Source organism: Periophthalmus magnuspinnatus, chromosome 16, assembly GCF_009829125.3.
Source record: "Periophthalmus magnuspinnatus isolate fPerMag1 chromosome 16, fPerMag1.2.pri, whole genome shotgun sequence".
In the NCBI taxonomy this organism is placed as follows: domain Eukaryota; kingdom Metazoa; phylum Chordata; class Actinopteri; order Gobiiformes; family Gobiidae; genus Periophthalmus; species Periophthalmus magnuspinnatus.
Window position 1 is genome coordinate 6,139,034 of NC_047141.1, and position 19,439 is coordinate 6,158,472.

The following is a 19,439-nucleotide window of genomic DNA, read 5'->3' on the forward strand; positions in this document are numbered from 1 at the left end:
CACACCACATAACTTTTGTATGATGTAATAAAACATCGCCGGTGCTGAATTCGAAGAAAAAACAATTTTTAAGACATAGAATTGCTTAAAGATGCCACAATAGTCGATGTATGAAAATCACTAGACATACATACGAGGTGACGCAATGAATAACTGTTACTCTGTTGTTATTCAGTGTACAGTGTTTTATTTAAATGAATGTTCAAGTTGCTGAGTAGAAAAGTAAGGCTAAGCTGTGTGATGATGCCAATACACATTTTAGAAACTTGTCTCCTCACTGTGTTTGTATTGGACCATTGCGACTGAACAAACTGCTATACATTGTCTTTTGTGAGGTTTAGTGATTCATACACAGCAAACAGGATGAATTCAGTCGTTTAACCGTTCTCCATCCATCATTCTCTGTTTGTCATTTAGTCTTCGTCAAACTCCGAGATCATCATCTATTCTCAGTCAAATAGGAACCTTTTTCAGAGTTTGGCATCAAAATTTTATGTGAAGAATGTAATCACACATGTCCCCACAACGCACCGCTTAAAAGAACCGCGTGTAAAGATTTTCATTCGATTCGACTTCGATTTGTCCCTGGATACGCGATAAACATTCACGTACAAATCAAACGTCGCTTTTACTGATAATAACTGTACTGCTGATTTATTCTTAATTACAAAGAAGCATTGGAAATTATGTCACGTCATTTACTTGTTATGGTTTAGTGGTTTGGTTGCCAAGACGATTACCCAATCAGAAAGCAGAATTAGCCCCACATAAGTCTCTCATTCGCAGTGCCAGTTTCAGTGCTGAAATCCAGTCTCTGATGGAGGTTCTCAGCTTTCACGTGAGGCCTTTTCCATAAACTGAAAATGAGAAAAAACGTGTTTGTATCTCTACTTACAGGTTAAAGCTCTGGACACACAGGTTCAGTTGTGATTGTTGTACCTTTAAAACCGTAAGAGCACAGATCACACACTGTTCTTTTAACTGTAACACCAAACACATGTCCCTAAAACACACACGAAAACACACAATTTTTTCCCGTAACACTCCCTGTGATGCAACTAAACCCAAATCTGTCATCTGCAGTCGTAAAAAAAAAGTGAGGGCGACCTGAGTTCAAAAGAAACAATAAATATTTGTTGGCATGGGAATTCTATTGGGTAAAATATGAACTGAGCCCTGTTTGAATGTGATGTCCTATTGTGCGCGAGCAGACAGCGCCATCTGCAGGCACACACACGCACTGTCCACACTGGCCACACGAGTTTGGGCTTTTTCACGCTCGTGTTGTCAGACGTATTCCCCCGTTTTCCCCGTGGCTCTGCTCTTATAAGAGAACTGCAGTTTCACGTGTTAAGCCTGTTTGCTCCTGCTTCTGCGCGCGCACCTGAAGATCCGTCAAAACTTTTTATTTACAAACAGCACCACGCTCATTCTGTACGGTCATTTTTTTTTAAAAGATTCAAGCTGAAAACATAAATTAGATATTCAAATAAAGTCCCACACACCTCAGTTCCAGATCTACCCCGTGCAGAGGCTGTTTTGTTGTCCCTGTCCCGTGCGCTCCTCATCGGGTTGGAGCGCAGATGTGCACAGAATCCTCCAGTGCGCAAGTCCGTGTGAACAGTTTCTTGTAAGGGGCATCTGTGAGGAGCTGCAGAGGCTGACCTTTGACCCCCACACATGTGCACTGCGCTGTGATGTGATTCTCTTCCTAAAATGTGGACGTACTGCCCCCTACCGGCCACAGCTCTTATGGTTCCACTCGAGAGGATGAGATGTGGGTGAACACTGGACGCTGTCGCCATAAAACAGAGGGGGTAGTGCGTAAAATTAAAAAGTTGTGGTTTCTCTTCCCACTGTGAGTAAGTCTACAAGTGACAAAAACTTTATGCTGACAATATGACATGATTTTGAACATTTGTGTTTCTTGCTGGTCCTTCACATATGATTTAGTTTGTCTCATTTAGGAGGAAAATACCAGATTTTGTGCACTATTTAAGGTTTTACACAATTACATTCACTTCAAATTATAAACCTGATGTTACCTCTTGACAATTACTCTTTAAGTTACTCTTACCTGAGTAGTATTTTTTCCAAATTGGTAACATTAGTTTTACCTGTGTAGTTTTCGGCTGCTCTGCACTTCTTCCATAGACTGTAGGTGTATAGTTTAAGGTTGTCACTCTGCATTTTACCAATCTCAAAGGACTGATAAGAAAAGTGTAGTTGGTGTTTTCTTTATTGTCCTGGCTGAGATATCTCCAGAAGAACAGGCTATGCTCATATCGTCGCATAGACTGGCGACCCTAAAATCGATCCTACCCAGGGGTCATGTAAGGAAAAGAACTATGCTTATGGTTACTAGAGATGTGACAGTTATCATGAGGCTATACTCCATTTACTGCAGTGAACATGCCACCCCTTTATTAGAATTCAAGCAATCTAATTTGGAGCTGTTTACGAACCCAAGAGAGTCTTTGGGGACCCGTGGGTCCTGGCTCCTAGATTAAAAGTCTGTGTGAAGGCCCCAGTATAGAGCCCTAGTTTATGGGTCTATGAGGGCCTCGCTGATGAGTTTTAGGTTATGATTTGTGTGTCTGTGTAGTTCACTCGGTTTAGATAGTAGGCTATTGTTTGTATTGTGCGCATAGTGTAGGCGCGCGCGAGAGCGCGTCTGTGCCGCGGTGCTGCTGCTCTTTGTTGCCGCGTTGCCGCGGGGCGTGGTTTGGCTCTTGTCAGTGCGCGGCAGCAGACAGTCTTTGTTCACTATGGGGCTTACAGAAGCATGCCGCGTGCTCTGCCGCTCAAACATGGCGGTAAGCGGCAGAGCGGCCGCACCTGGTAACACGTGCCGTGTCCTACTGGTAAAGCGCATGCACCAGCTGCCGTCCACGCGGTCAGGACCGTGGCCATGTTGGTATTGATGAACAACACCATGTGCTCCCACTGCAGCGACGCTCCGCTCAGCGTCGATGCGGGCGCGCAGCGAGTCAGCGCCGCGCTCCGATCCCCCTGTGCCCCGGGCTCAGGACACGGTGCGCCGGGGTGTCGGGCTGCTCGTTGGGCTCTGAGGTAGACTGGGAGCAGCACTGGCCCGCCCTCAGTCTGCCGCCCTCAGTCTGCGAGGAGGGGGCTGGCAGGGGCGGAGTTAGGAGTGTTGTGAGAAGAGGGAGGAGGCGGTGGCGCAAGGCTGAGCTCAGTCTCTGCTGTCTTTGTCTTGTACTCTTTGTTAGCCATGCCGAGCCTGCTGCTTCTAGCAGGGATCATGGAGAAAAATGGGGGCTACGCCGGGGATTTGCCCGGCTCTGCCTTCGGGAGCGAGGGGCTGCTGGTGGCGCCCGACGAAGATGAGGAGGACTCCCGCGCCCTCAGGGTCGCGTTGGGCCAGTTGTCTCTGTTGGGTCTGGGAGAAGGCGAGGACAGCACTGTCCCCCCAGGAGTCCAGGACCGGAGCAACAACAACAACAACAACCAGCACAAGGCCGGCGGAGACTCTCCTCTGTCCGCCAAGAACAAGCTGTGCGCCCTGTACGAGCCTAACTCCGAGACCAAAGCACGAGGCTGCAACATCACAGAGTGCGTCCCGGTGCCCAGCTCCGAGCATGTGGCGGAGATCGTGGGCAGACAAGGTAATGCGCTCCACACCTGTGCGAGACCGAGGGGCTCCCGGACCCTCCGGTTCCTCCGGCTCACAGAGGTGTGGGGCTTAGCACGCGGGCACCACTTTCCCGCTGTTTCTTTGTGTTTTGAGCGGACTCCAGTCGCGCGAGGAGCCTCCACAGACACGCCATTGATGCACGCGCAGACACAGCACCCCTTTCCTTTGTCGTCTGAGCGCGCCAGACATCGGGCACCACAGTCCGGCCAACACAAGCCCTGGGTGCCCGGGGAGAGCCTGGGAGAGCCCGAGTGAACAGGGTGTCCTGAGATGTGTGCCCGGGGAGGCGTGTGCGCGGTGGGTTTGTCTCCTCTGGCAGCTGCGCTCCCGGACAAAGAGCAGCGTGGTTCTTTGTTCCCTGTCTCGGTGTAAAGTAGTTGGGACGCCGCAGACGGAGGCTGGAGCCCCTCTGATGGGCTGGGGGTTACAGTAATGTGGTTAGTGCTGTAAGCGGACATGGGCTCGCTGAGGTGAGGAGAGGTGGCATAGGGAGGGGCGCGTCAGGACAGACACAAAGCCTGGCGTTTGTAGCGTAGCACGTGGAGCTGTGTGAGTCTACTCTAGTCCGTGTATACGTCTGTGTCCACTGCTCTTGTGTCCTGCGAGTCCGGAGTACCCACACCCCCTTCCCAAGAGCAGTGCAGTGATCAGCGAGCAGGGCTGCGAGTGTAAGGGAGCATGTTGTTGTTTGGCCGCACACACCCACCCCTGCGCTCGGCTCCTCACATGCTGCATCCTGGAATACTGCCTCCCCTCAACCGTCTCTCCTCATCCTTTCCTCCTCATCCTTTGCTCCACATCCTCTCCTCCACATCCTCTCCTCCTCAGCATCTCCAGCTTTCCTCCGGGCTCCACCCTGAGCTGCCTTTGCCCATAGCTCTGCTGCACATCCTGAGACATTTGTGTTAAGTCCCAGTCAGTACTGTGTCAGAAAGGTGAAGTTTAACCTACTTAAATGCATAGGTCTAATATATGGCTGTTGTTTGTATGGCTCACCCTGAGGTGCTGGTGTCTGTAGCACTATGAGTAACCCACACTACTCCAGCCACGCCCACCCGCTCGCCCCACATGTTCTCTCCTGTACTAGACTTGAGCCTGTTGTTTCATTCAGTACACATTTCTTGTGTTGATCTGTCCTTATATGTGTGTGTGTGTGTGTGCAGGCTGCAAGATCAAAGCGCTGCGGGCCAAGACCAACACGTACATAAAGACCCCAGTGCGCGGGGAGGAGCCGGTGTTCCTGATCACGGGGCGGAAGGAGGACGTGGCTCTGGCCCGTCGTGAGATCATCTCTGCTGCGGAGCACTTCTCCATGCTGCGCGCCTCCCGCAACAAGCTGGGCCTGAGCTTCAGTGGCTCCCCGCCCACCCCTCTGCCCGGCCAGACCACCATCCAGGTGCGTGTGCCCTACCGGGTGGTGGGGCTGGTGGTGGGCCCCAAAGGCTCTACTATCAAACGCATCCAGCAGCAGACCTGCACCTACATCGTTACTCCCAGCCGCGACAGGGACCCCGTGTTTGAGATCACCGGGTCGCCTAGCAACGCTGAGCGTGCCCGTGAGGAGATCGAAGCTCACATTGCCTTTAGAACAGGTGGCTTGCACGATCACAACAATGAGAACGACTGCCTGGGCTCCTCCGGGGGCAGTCCGGCCAGCAGCGGTGGAGGTCTGGAGAGCCGCCTGCAGCAAGTCTGGGGGGTCCAGGGCTCACAACGCAAGCCCCTTACCAGCTACCGGCAGAACTTCCCAGAGGGTGTGGTGGGTGGAGGGGGGGACGCCGTGTTCCAGAAGAACAGCTTCTCCAGCTCCGGGGACAAATCCTGCTCCTACTTTGAGCCGGATGGCTCAGGTTGGGACTCGGACTACAAACAGGTGGCCTTCTACACGCAGCAGCGCTCAAAGAGCTTTGCAGGGCTGCCCCTGCCCCTCACCAGAATGTCCCCCAGCCTGCCTGAGAGCACGGGCATGGCCCCCCCAGGCTCCACACACGCCCAGGCCCGCCGCGCACACAGTGAGCCCTCTGGAGGAGAGGGTTTCCCCGGGCGCCGCGCTCTCAGTGAGCCCTCAGGAGGGGAGGGCTTCCCCGGGCGCCTGCCACTGCCCGACTCACCTCCGGCCTCCATGCGGGACTGCATGACCTGCTTCGAGAGCAAAGTGACGGCTGCCCTGGTGCCATGTGGTCATAACCTGTTCTGTATGGAGTGTGCCATCCGCATCTGTGAGCTCAAGCAGCCCGAATGCCCGGTGTGCCACAGCACGGTGACCCAGGCCATCCGGATATTCTCCTAACAGTCTCCCCTCTTTATTTACCCCAACCTTATTATTATTATTATTATTATTATTGTTATTATTATTATTATTATTCATATTTTATTAGTACAGTATATAAAGGTTTTTTGTTTACAAAATGGTGTCTGATTTCGAAGGCACGCTTTGTTTTACAAACCCACAGAACGTTGTTTTTCTTAAACAGTATATACTATATATTTTATAAGACGTTTTCTTTTCTAATAAGCATAGCTTTTATTGTTTTTGTTTTTATGGTTTTGTTTTTTATCGATGAAGTATTTTGTAGGCAGAAGCAGAGACACGTGGTCAGTCACAGCCCACAGGAGAGATGAGGATCTTCTAGCACCTTACTCTGAAGGCTCTAAAGGGACTGTGGAGAACAGGTAAAGGATCTGTGTGCTGGGCTGGGACAGCTTAACGTGGTGGCAGAGCAGTCCTCTGTAGAATGGTCCAGAGAGACTGCTCCCCCTGGTGGCAGCAGTGTGGTACTACACAGCTCTGAAAGCACTTCAGCACACTTCATCCGTGTGTGCTCAGACCGAGTCAGTGCACATGTGAGACACAGGACAGCCACACCTCGGGTCCCTGGAGTGATGCCTGGGGCATCAGTAGTGGACAGTGAGGAGCTGAGAGTGCATGTCCTGGATGTTAGGGGTTAGGTGGTGTTGCCTGTGTCTCAGCTGTGCCCCTTGATCTGCTCCAGTAAAATTTGCACGTATCCAAGTGCAGCCAATGTACTTACGTACTTTTCTTTCCTGCCATAGTGTTTGTTGAATGGTGCCAGAGTACTGGCATTCAAGGTAGCATCTTTGGCCTTCTCAAGTGTTGCCCTGAGATATCCTTTTGATAAACTAAAGAATGTGAATGGAACAGTCTGAACAGCAGAAATTGGAAAGACTGACTAAATCAATGTTTATTTTTCCAGAGTCGAAAGTGAAGCACCTTATTCCCATTAGTCTGAAACCAAACGGACTCTAGCGGAGTGTGGTCCGCGGTGAGATGCACATGAGGATCTCCTGCCTTATGTCAGGAGCTAGTGTATTTTATACAGAAACATGTCTAATCCCTCCGAATCTTTGACAAAATGACACATAATCTACTATATCCATATAAAGACATAGTTAGTGACAAGCCCCCTGTAAATGTGGACACAAGCAATATGCTTAGCACTTAGCTTAAAACCATAACACTCCACCGTTAGCATTAGCAGCAGAGTTCTTGGCTGATCACTAAACCAGTGTACAACTTTATACTGGTCAAAAGCCTCCGCCGTCTGCTCTATGCGCATTTACTACATTTAAGACATACTTCAATACTGTAAGGTAACGGGGGGGAGGGGATACAAGAGGAGCGGGAGGAGCAAAAAGAAGAAGAGGAGGAGTCAGGCGAGAGGGAGGAGTCAGAATAGAGGGCGAATGGGAGGGGTCGATGGGTGTGGGGGGGTAAGGAGTCAGGAGAGAGGGAGGGGGTCGATATTAGACTATATCATATACTTATATGCTACGAGTTCTTGTTCTAGTAAAGCTGAGGGGTCGGAGGGTTGTGTGTTAGTTCCAGTATCTGCCTTTGGAATGAGTGAGTCCTGACGCACTGAAGCAATCTGACCCCAGACAATGAGCTGAATGTAAGCGCCAGTGCACAGTAAGCCGCCCGAGTCCCTGCGTTCTTCCACCAACACTTAGTCACAACGAACAAAGTGTAGTACTGTCAGAGCTATTTTGCTAACATGGCTTATTGTTTGATAAAAGCAGGAAATAGTATCTGGATATTATTTATGAGAAGTACAAAATTTAGCAACATATTTATGATATTTGTTTTTTAATTGAAATGACGAGTTAATATATTTCTAATAAGGAGCAAATCAGTTTCTATGAAGTACCAAGATAATGACATTTTTTATTTAGAAAAGAGTTAAAATCATATGCTAGAGGCTTTCATTCAGCTGTGCAAACGAGGGAATATCGCAGAAAATCTATTTTTAGAATTTTGGTATTTTTTGTCAGAGCATCGATTTTTGTGCCTCATTTTTTATCTTTCTCATCGGCATCGGTCGTGCTGATGGTGCCCAAGCCCCCCTCAGCCCCCTCCTGCAGACACACCTGGGGCCCTGGTTCCAAATGGTCACTTCAAACATTTCATAACTGTATTTTCTGGTCCACGCCTCGCGCCCTCACTCCAATTGGCTGAGGGTTGGGGGGCGTGGCCATTCTGTAGTGTGCATGTGTGTAGGTCACTAGGGCGGGGCCTGTGCTCCCCGCCCCCTCAGACAGAAACCGCTTTGGAACCACAAACCACATGATACTTCAAGGGAATGAGGCGTGTAAAATTAGGCAAAAATACAATAATCATGTAACAATCTTGGTGATGTTTTGTTTTTTTGTTTTTTTTTCACGTTACAAATATAGAAAGTACAAAAAAAAAAAAAAAAAAAAGTTATGCTGTTAATCAGAAGTTTTAGGGCAGTCATTTCACACTGTAAATGCCCTACATGGATCAAAAACTTCACGATGGAGATGTTCTAGCTTTGCCTGGAATGTTCCACAGTATGGTATTTACAGCATTGTACCAGATTTTTACTGTCAAAACATAAAACAGAACTAGTTCATTTTAAATGGTTTGTAGTGGTCCAAAATTATTCCTCACTTACCTTCATCCTAATTATTCACTGAGATGATGCTAGCTTGCTTGCTATTGGCTCATTATCACAGTAAAGATAGTCTGGATACACTTAAAACTCCACCCCTGCAGCCAGGTTTTTGTAATCAGAAACACCTGCGTGATGTCACATAGTACTTGAAATGTCTGTTTTTTTTAACGCAAAGCTGCAAATTTACCTAGTTTGCACTAACACTGTGAAAAAAGCACAAGGAACAGTAGATCACCCCATATACAGTGTTTAGATCCACTTTAAGCTTAATGCCATATTGTGGAACACTACAGGCAAAGCGATAAGCAATACTGTTTTCTTATTGTTTGTAAAGCATCTTTCAGTGTCTAAAAAGCTCTATACAAGTCTGAAGTATTATTATTATTGCTAAATCTTCATAGAGACAAGCACCAGAAATGTTACATAGTGCACCTTACACAAAAACACTTAAAACGGTCTGAACATTTCAAACTAACATTGTCAGAATGCGCCTCTGGGTTTCGGGTGTGGATGGTTCCAGAGCGGTTGGCTGGGTCCGGTTGTCTCCATATTGGTAGTAGTTTGTAGCTCCATGGGCTGGTTGTTCGGCGAGGAGGGCTCTTGGTGCCTAATCTTTGGCTGGAGAGAGTCGGGTGTAACGTCCTTGAAAATGTGATTTATCCAGATGGACTTTTCTGTACTTTTCTGTGAACGACATAAGGGACTTTGAATATTGTTGTATCTGATCCATGTTAGTTCTGCTTTTATTTTGAAAGTGTACTGTACGTGTTTCTAATAAAACAGAACACAGCACTCCAGCCATGCTAGTCTGTTGTTTGTCCACTAACAATAGTCTGGCTTATTTAACAGGTTGTTCTGAATGTTTTACACCACGCCCAAATCATGGGTTGGGAGGATTGACACAACTCCATACTGTTAATTAAATTTTAGTCTGACTAGGTCCAGTCAGTCTTCATGTTTTAGAGATTCTTAAAGCGGATTCATTCTGCAAAAAACATGTTAAAGTTGTTTTCCCTTTTCATTTACTCTCTCAGGTTGTATTTGGAGTCATTTGTGCATGTTTGAGTAATCTTTTTTATTTTGTATTCAAGACGTCATTGCTCCAGTCTGTTTTCAGTGCCGTTTGTACACGCCCACTGCTCTGTACTTACTTCTTTATCAGCAATGCACGTAGGATTTGGCAGCATCGTTTCTTTTCTTACATCATTTTAGAGCAATATTGTGATTTAAAATGTCTAAATTGTAACATTATGATTCATGGGTGCCATAGATTGTAACTATATAGCAGACACAAGCCCAATATGTCTTCTTTAAAGTCCGATGGGATTTTTTTGTGTCAAACCTTGATTTAATTTAGATTTTGGCACCGTCTTCGCACTTGGAGCAGTAGGACATTTGCAGTCCAACTTCTTCAGGTGTGAGAAAGTTGGTATGCTCCCTCATCCCGGTTTACAGTCTGATGGGCTTGTTTCCGGATCTGGATGATCTCCACGATCCAACGATGGTACTTGTTGGTGTCTGTGCCTATGACCTCAGTGTTGTTCCAGTCCATGAGATGGTTTTCCCTCTTGAAAAGGTCTTGAAGTGGAACAACAACAGCTCAAGTCTGCCATTTCCAACCACTGCAGCTCTCACACCTGGGACACAGTTCTGAAGTCACACTGCAGATGACGCTGTTGTTCTACTGCTCCAGGTAGGAAAATGGCACTACATTTGTTCAAATCTGGTGAGCAGAGAAGTTGCAGCAGAAGAATCCCTAAAATAATAACTTAATTGAAATGGCATACTTTGAAATCATCCACGATCAGCACAGCTCATTTTAATCGTGAAGTAGCCCTCTGTCTACTGACCAAGTCTCATTCAAATATGTGTAAATAGTCAAATATTTTTAGAGAAAAAATATAAACAATAATAAATGGTCGTATTTTTCCATATAAATTTGTCAGAACATCTATGTAAATTACTTTAAGTAGTTTCAAGTATCAACAAAGTGAAAGAATAGCAAAATCAATATCTTACTTATTTGGAACATTGTTGCACCTTTTGGACAGTTTAGTTATAAATGATGTACATGACATACAAATTTAACAGATTTCAATATTCTTTGTGATCATTTGAACAGTCCAGAGAAAAGGACGTGTTTGGGATGGACAGACATGCTTAAAGAGTGAGGATTTATTAATGAGCTTATCTCAAACATTGTAAATAAGTCCATATGTCAGGGAGAGGTCCCAAACACATGGAAAGTAGCGATTGTATTTCCAATCTTTAAATCAGGAGATCCACAGTGAATGTCAAACTACGGACCCATCTGCATTTTGTCTGTCACGTCAAAGGTCCTGGGGAAACGAGGTGGGCTCTGACCTGTTCAGATACACAATCACACTTTATCTCTCCTATGCTACAGTTTGGATTCAGAGTAAACTATTCAAACGACACTGCTAAATGTTTCTCCGCTGAAAAAATCAAATCTTTGCTTGATAATAACAGTGTTGCTGGTGCCATCTTGTTCCACCTCCGAAAGGCATTTGACAGTCAATCACAGAATCCCATTGTCCAAACTCTCCCGTTTATATTTTTCTGCTTCAGCCCAAAAATGGATACAATCTTTTCTCTCCCACAGATCACAAACTGTTCATATAGGGGTCAAGTTTAATTTATTAGAAAATCAGGTTCATCAGAAAATCCATGTCCACTGAATCATCCAAACTGCAGTCTCCGTATAAACAAGTTTCGGACAAGAAACCACAGCATTTTCATCACTGTCCCAGTTAAAAAGGTTGTATTTTGTTCAATAAAGCTCGCCTGATTTATAAATCTTCCATGGCCTGGCCCCTCCCCCTCAACACAAGATGGGTCAAGAGAGGATCACATAGAAGAGGTTCCTCTCAGAAAGACGAGCTTTACACATTCTCCATCAGAGCTTATAAAGGAACTGAACCTCATCCCAGTTATCCTCAGGGAAATCCCCTCATACTTATTCCACACCCACCTAAACAATTGGTTATTAGGCGATCAAACCTGCCAACACATAAATCCCCATCGCTGCCATCTTGTTAACAAAGATGGCAGCACGTACGTCTTTGTTCTGCTCTTTTTTAAATGCCTTCAAACTGTAAATAATGCAGATGTTGTCCTATGTGTTATTACTAATGTTTCCTGTATGTTTCACTGCTCACACTGTCTCTTAAACTTTGCTTCTGCCACTGTCTGCGTTTCAGTCTCTGTCTGGACTTTGACATGTGTGTCTGTCTGGGCTGCCTGTTTTGCTGCTGCTGCTGCTGTGCAAATTTACCAGTATTTAACTCTATGAAATGTTTGGTTGTTTTATCTTATTGTGATCCCTTTTTCTGGCGTGCCGTCTGTACATCTGGCAAAGGACTACAGATGGAAAATCACAAAAACACAGAACCTAGAAATACCAGATTTATTAGATAACATAAGTCAAAACACACGCGCATACAAAACCACAACCTTCATTTATATTATTGTGCGCTATATATATCTGATCACTGTCCCTGTAGCATTCCCTCTGTCCCCAGTCCTGTCCCTGCTCTTGTCCCGCCACCCCTGTCCTGTAGCATAACCCCGGTCCCATCAATGTCTTTGTCTCATCTCTTTTTGTCCCCGGTCCCGTGTCGAAATTCTGTCCTGTAACTTTACCCATGTAGCTCCACGGTCCCTGCTCCTGTCCCACCACTGTCTCTGCACCTATGTCCCATCACCCCCGTCCCGCCCTATAGTCCCTTTGTCCTCAGTCCTGTCCTCTAACTTTCCCCATGCTCCACCACTGTGTCTGTCTCGTCACCAAGTTCCTACTCCAGTCCAGTCCCACCACTCTGCCCCATGTCCTCCTTCTCCAACCTTTTTTTTTTTAATTCAGAGCAAGGACGGCAAATTTATGTTAATTTATAGTGAACTTTTCACTTTTGGTATAATGACCAAATACATTTATCTCGAATATATAATAATTTGTTAAAAGATTGTGTAAACATATTGCCACATGTCTCCATTTCCCCAGGGGCAGCGGTCACTGGAGCTGGCAGCAGGAGCTCCTGCTGTGGGTGGTCAATTGGGGTGGTTATTCTTGGGGAAGGTTGTTGTGGGGCTGGTTGTCATGGGGTTGGCGGTCAGTGTTGCTGGCAGCAGGAGCTCTTGCCTGCACTCTATGTGGTCAGTGAGACTGTTTGTCGGTGGAACTGCTTGCGGATGGAGCTGGTTGCTGGTGGAGCTTGTTGTCGGTGGAGCTTGTTGTCGGTGGAGCTTGTTGTCGGTGGAGCTTGTTGTCGGTGGAGCTTGTTGTCGGTGGAGCTTGTTGTCGGTGGAGCTTGTTGTCGGTGGAGCTTGTTGTCGGCGGTGCTTGTTGTCGGCGGTGCTTGTTGTCGGTGGAGCTTGTTGTCGGTGGAGCTTGTTGTCGGTGGAGCTTGTTGTCGGTGGAGCTTGTTGTCGGTGGAGCTTGTTGTCGGTGGTGCTTGTTGTCGGTGGTGCTAGCGGTCAGAGGTCAGTGTTGCTGGCAGCAGGAGCTCTTGCTCGCGCTCTGGGTGGGCTCGACGGAGATGGGCACCACATTGGAGGTTGGCGCAAAGTCTGAGTCGTTGCGTCCGGACATCTGCCTCTGGGACACGATGCGGAAGATTGCTGCAGGGACAAGTGCGTGAGGAGTGAGACATACAGGACAGAGACACAGGAGAGGATGAGAAGTGAGACATACAAGACAAAGACGAGAGTAAAGAGTGAGACATACAGGACAGAGACAAAGAGAGTGAAGAGTGAGACATACAGGACAGAGACACAGGAGAGGATGAGAAGTGAGACATACAAGACAAAGATGAGAGTAAAGAGTGAGACATACAGGACAGAGACAAAGAAGAGAGTGAAGAGTGAGACATACAGGACAGAGGCACAGGAGAGAGTGAGGAGTGAGACACAGGACAGAGACACAGGAGAGAGTGAGGAGTGAGACATACAGGACAGAGACACAGGAGAGGATGAGAAGTGAGACATACAAGACAAAGACGAGAGTAAAGAGTGAGACATACAGGACAGAGACAAAGAAGAGAGTGAAGAGTGAGATATACAGGACAGAGACACAGGATAGTGAGGAGGGAGACATATAGGACAGATTCACAGGAGAGAGTGAGATATACAGCACTATGACTACTACCCTCATTATGAAGTGTAGAGTTATTTAAAAAAAAAACAAACTCTGATACTAATCAATACCAAAGCCAGTCTCAAGGCCAAATGCTCATGTGATTCTTGAATGTGAAATGTGGATTTCTTACTGTGCACACTCCAGGCAGAACACTCAGGTCATCGGACCATCTGCTTCTAACTGCACAAGGGCCAGACTCGGGAGTAGAGGAGACAGACCCTTTGTAGTAGCGGGCCCTAAACTGGGGAACACTCCCCCATTACACATCAGAGCTGCTACTTCCCTGGAGAGTTGCTCAAAACACACCTTTTACACTGGCTTTTAATTCAGGTAAATGTTCTATAGTTTTATCTGTGTGCTTAACCTTGTTTTATTGTGTTTTACTCATATTCTTATATTTTGTTTTATGTATATTGTTAAGCTCTTTGGGGCAGTACTGTCGGTTTTTAAATGGGCTGTATAAATAAAGCTTGACCTTGACTTTGATTTGAGCGCAGTGGTAAAAATGGTGAATGGCCCCATTTCTACCTTCAAAGCACTTAAAGCTCTTTGTGACTAGGAACCACTCACCCATTCACACACACAGACACACACACCCCCACACACACACGACACACTCGTACACCAATGTACTCAGACACTGGGGGTGAGGAGGGGTAAGTGACTTGCCCAAGGACGCAATGGCAGTATTCATCTGTGGGAGCTGGAACTGCACCAACAACCTGTGGACCAGGTAAAACTGCTCTACCAAGAGTGTTTTTTTTATCTTGGTTGTGGGATTCAAACCTCCGACCTTCAGATCAGAGCACTCTACAGCCGTCAAAGTATCAAGAGTAAACAATCCATTATTAGGATAAATAGGGACTTTCCTGAGTAGTTCTGTATGGATCTAGAACAGAACTTTTATAAGATCACATATGTTGTAGAAACTAATAATATTGTATTAAAAATTACATTCTATGGTCTAACCATTTGTGTTTATTATGATTAATTTGGTATCAAAGTGTTGTATTGGGTATTGAGCCTGTTTCTTAGTATCAAAGTTGAACATTTTTGTTGAAATTTTTGTGTTGTGAAAACACAGTTGGAATTGGAAGTAGCTTAACACATACTTTTTTTTCTGAGCACGTGTTTTAGTACCACATACTGTACTTCTCCTCAAATGATTTCAACTAATGTGGTCTGTTTAATGAGAAGAAAAGCTCCACAGATCATTTCCTGCAGCTCATTTTCCATGTTCTACCTCCCTCTGCTGACCATTTGTAGGAGCAGTTCACACTCTAGGAGGGGTACCTGTGAGGACAGTCTGAAAAGCCAGCTCCACGTTGGACGAGTCTAGAGCAGACGTCTCCAGGAACGACAAGCCATTCTTCTCTGGAAAGAAAACAAACAAAAAATCATACTGTTATCAAATTTACAACCACACTAAATGAATACTTCCATACAACACACACACAGGGTATTGGAAAAGAAAAAAATTGAAAATAAAAATAGGTCATTCTAGGGCTCTACCATTATGACTGAAGCCTGAGGGATGTGCAGCGGCTGGTCCAGTCGCCTTGAATGAACTATTGATGTGAAACACTAGGCTTTTCACTTTTCAATCGACTCCAAGGCTGGATTCAACATACCAATTCTGATTCCAAATATAAATCTAAAATGAAATATTTATACCAACCTTTTTTTTGTGGGATATTTTACTTGATAACTATTATGATTATGAATTATTTATGATCCATTTATGAAACATTATTCACACTGCTGATTGTTCACTCAGTTGTAATCTTAAATCATCCAAATAACTCAAATCTTTACAACTGAAACGTTAACGATGTAAGAGCTACAGCCTGATGGGTAATATTTTTTGAAATATTTAAGAAAAAACATGTACATACAAATACTCTATAATACATTTAGTATATACTGCATGATATATTTTTACATTTCTGTAGAACTGATGAAACAACAAAACAATATCAAGTATTAAGGATGGGAGAAGTATTAATCAATATTAAAACTCTTATCCAAACCAGCTATTCATTTGAACAAGTACTGACCCACATAAACAGAAGCAAAGTCTTTCCTAGATAGAGTCTTGATCTAAATCAGAGCTAAGATCATGTCGGACCATGTGGTAATATTACATTTTGTTATCGAGTATCAGGCCTTTTGCCAAACACTGAAACCGAGTTTGAAAGTTTGATATTGTGACAACATTACTTAGTATCAGCGTGTGTGTGAGGGTGCGTGTGTGTGTGAGGGCGCGTGTCTGTGAGGGTGCGCGTCTGTGAGGGTGAGGGTGTGTGACGGTGTGTGTCTGCAGTGGGATTACCTGAAAAGGCCTTGGCCTGGTCGGTGGGTACGGCCCGTAGGTGGCGCAGGTCGCTCTTGTTGCCCACTAGCATGATGACGATGTTGGAGTCGGCGTGGTCCTGCAGCTCCTTCAGCCAGCGCTCAGCATTCTCATACGTCAGGTGTTTGGCGATGTCATAGACCAAGAGCGCCCCCACTGCCCCGCGGTAGTAACTGCAACCACACAGCAGCAAAGCACACTTTTTATAGGCTACTGGGAGAGAAGTAAAAACAATTTGGTGTGTGCTGCCCCCAGTGGCCACTACACATAAGACTTCCCTGATTATACCCAGGTCTTTCTGATTACAAACACCAGGCTGTGAGGGCGGAGTCTGAAGTGTGGATACCTGTTAAACCAATCAGACTGTTACTCATACTTCCAGACTCTAACGCCCCGCTCACTCCCCTCCTCCTCCAGGTACTGCCCAGTTTAGCAGCTACTCCCACTTTAACCTGGGTCAACTGGATATGTTGGTGACCTCAAGATCCTTTTCCAACCTACTTCAAGTTACTGTAGTTTCTGATGAATAAATATGTTATAGTAATTATAAAATACTCTATAGATGCAATTAACATGCCAACCCTTCAATACAATTCCCACACCTATTTTCTAAAAACCTTTGAGAGTTTTTTTGTTGTTGTGATGTGGTTAAGGGTTGGTTGTGGTTAAGGGTTGGTTGTGGGTTTCTTGGTTGTGGCCAGGTGGTGTTGGGTTGGTTATTGGTTGGTTGTGGGTTGGTGGAGAGATTTTGGGGTTGGTCTAGGTTGGTTGTTGGTTGGATGTGGGGAGGCGTAGTCATTGTGGGGAGGTGGTTGTGGGGTGGTGGAGTGACTGTGGGGTGGTTGTGAGAAGGTGAAGTGATTGTGAGGAGGAGGTTACCGGGTGGATATGGGTTGGTTGTGGGATGGTTTGGTTGTGAGGTGATTGTGGGGAGGTTGTTGTGGGTTAGCGGTTATGAAGTGGAGTGATTGTGGGTTGGTTGTGCATCAGTTATGGCGTGGTGGGTTGGTTGTATGTCAGTTGTGGGGTGGTTGTGCATCAGTTATTGCGTGGTGGGTTGGTTGTATGTCAGTCGTGGGGTGGTGGAGTGATTGTGGGGTGGTTGTGTGTCGATGTGGGTTGAGAGAGTGATTGTTCAGTGGTTGTGCATTGGTTGTAGGTTGGTTGTGCGTCGATTATGGGGTGGTGGGTCGGTTGTGGGGTTGCCTGTAAGTCCGTCGTGGGTTGGTGGAGTGACTGTGGGGTCGGCTGTGCGCTGGTTATGGGCTGGTGGGTTGGTTGTGCACTTGGTTGTAGATTGGTGGGTTGGTGGAGCGATTGTAGGGTGATTGTGCGGCAGTTGTACATCGGTTGCGCATTGGTTGTGGGTTGGTGGGTTGGTTGTGGGGTTGGCTCTGCATTTGATTATGGGGTGGTGGGTTGGTGGAGTGTATGCGGTGGTTGTGTGCTTGGTTTTGGGTTGGTGGAGTGCTCGTAGGGTGGTTGTGGGGTTGGTTGTGCGTTGTTCATGTGGTGCTACTCACGCTGAGGTGATAGCCCGGTATCGCTCCTGACCCGCGGTGTCCCAGATCTGAGCCTTGACCGTCTTGCCCTCCACCTGGATGCTGCGTGTGGCAAACTCCACCCCGATGGTGCTCTTACTCTCCAGGTTGAATTCATTCCGGGTGAATCGGGACAGTAGGTTGCTCTTCCCCACCCCAGAGTCTCCGATCAGGACCACTGCGCACACAGGGATATTATTATAAATCTACACTTTAACACAATTAGCTGACCGCAAAGTCTGTAATTGTTTACTTTATGTCCTCTTCTAATCGTTGCTGTGTGTCAGATGCCCTCCCTGTGTCTCTATGGAGTCTTATTCTGTGTAAAAAGCTGCTAACCCTGTAGTTTCGACCTCTACAAACATGTTCTGAATTGTCCCTGTGTGTCAGATGCCATCCCTGCGTGTCAGATGCCATCCCTGCGTGTCAGATGCCATCCCTGCGTGTCAGATGCCATCCCTGCGCGTCAGTCGCCCTCCCTGCGCGTCAGTCGCCCTCCCTGCGCGTCAGTCGCCCTCCCTGCGTGTCAGTCGCCCTCCCTGCGTGTCTATGGGGTCCTATTCTGTGTAAAAGCTGCTGAACCTCTACAAACACGTTCTGAAATGTCTCTTAGCATAGTAGCGGTTCATTTCAGTCTTCATATTCATATTTTATTCGTGCCAATGCAAACTTAATTTTGATTTTTCTTGAAATTATTGTACAGAATACCAATCACAGCACTTGTCATCACTGTTGTCCTTTTTCTTAAACTCATCAGACTATATTCTAAGGTTTTCTTTTCCAGCAACATGTAAAAAGAGATATAATGGTCTGTAATGCCTTTTGCAATTTTATATCAGAGCTGAAGTTTGAATACTCAGTTTGACTTAAATTATTCTATCTATTACAGGACTAAACTATGGCCCGGAGTCCATTTTTTGTTGGCCCTCAAGCCTCCTGCTGTATTGGCCCAAATGCTGACAGGAAGTAGGCTACTTTTTTACAGCGATTTTAAATAATTCTACCCCCATAACCTCAATAACATCACACTGCAGCGTGATTCAGACCTTGATAGTCCCTGGACAGCTGAGGTTTGACCCTGTGGTGTTTTATGTAGGCCCCTAATTTCAAGTCAGCATTAGAGACATTCTGCGTTTCTTGAACACCCAGCCTCCAGTCAGTTCCACCAGAAAAACAAAAACACAAGTCGTCCATCTTCTTTCTGTGGTTTGGACCGTGCCCCTGTCCCCGGGCCCTACACCTGTCCCCGGGGCCTGCACCTGTCTCACGCCCCTCCATTCCTGACGCAGAGGATAGAGGAAGCGCACTCACCCTTGAACAGGTAGTCGTATTCCTCCTCTCTGCCCGTCATAATGCGTCCTCGCTCCGCAGTAGTGCACTAGAATGTTTCCTAAAGACCTCCGGAGTAGAAGACAGCTGTCCACAACACGTCAAAAACTATAAAAAAAGCGACAAGACCCTCTCCGACATCTCAAACTCAGCCACCGAGCTCGTCCGCAGCCGCTCCGTCTCCTGCCCGTGATCCTAGAGCCGCCCCCTGCATTGTTCCTACTGGTCAATAGCAGAGCGACACCTGTCCCAGCGGCCGCTCCCATTGGCTGGTTACGCTGCCACTCGTGACGTCACCGGGGCCAAGAAACAGGTGATGTGGCTGCTGCGTTTAATATGGCGAATTAAATAAAATATGGCGACCTCAATCTATGTTTCTGTTCTTTTTGACAGTGACTAGGCAGAAATGAGGCAACGTGTGTTTTATTTGATCATTTTCAATTATTGTTTATGGTTTATGCAAATG

At 46.4% G+C, this 19,439-nt stretch overlaps 2 protein-coding genes across 2 annotated transcripts; one reads left to right on the forward strand and one right to left on the reverse strand.

Moving 5' to 3' along the window:
* Nucleotides 1-3,172: 3,172 nt before the first annotated feature.
* Nucleotides 3,173-7,353, forward strand: mex3a (mex-3 RNA binding family member A). Its single transcript, XM_033981167.2, has 2 exons — nucleotides 3,173-3,629; nucleotides 4,822-7,353. Exons 1-2 carry the CDS (start codon nucleotides 3,236-3,238, stop codon nucleotides 5,946-5,948), a joined length of 1,521 nt encoding a protein of 506 aa, XP_033837058.1. The 5' UTR covers nucleotides 3,173-3,235; the 3' UTR covers nucleotides 5,949-7,353.
* Nucleotides 7,354-12,659: 5,306 nt separating this feature from the next.
* rab11al (RAB11a, member RAS oncogene family, like) lies at nucleotides 12,660-19,177 on the reverse strand. The gene is made up of 5 exons (XM_033981280.2): nucleotides 18,956-19,177; nucleotides 17,627-17,822; nucleotides 16,083-16,276; nucleotides 15,044-15,124; nucleotides 12,660-13,233 (listed from the first exon to the last, which is right to left on the reverse strand). The coding sequence occupies exons 1-5, from the start codon at nucleotides 18,993-18,995 to the stop codon at nucleotides 13,097-13,099; spliced, it is 648 nt and encodes a 215-aa protein (XP_033837171.1). The 5' UTR covers nucleotides 18,996-19,177; the 3' UTR covers nucleotides 12,660-13,096.
* Nucleotides 19,178-19,439: the final 262 nt, after the last annotated feature.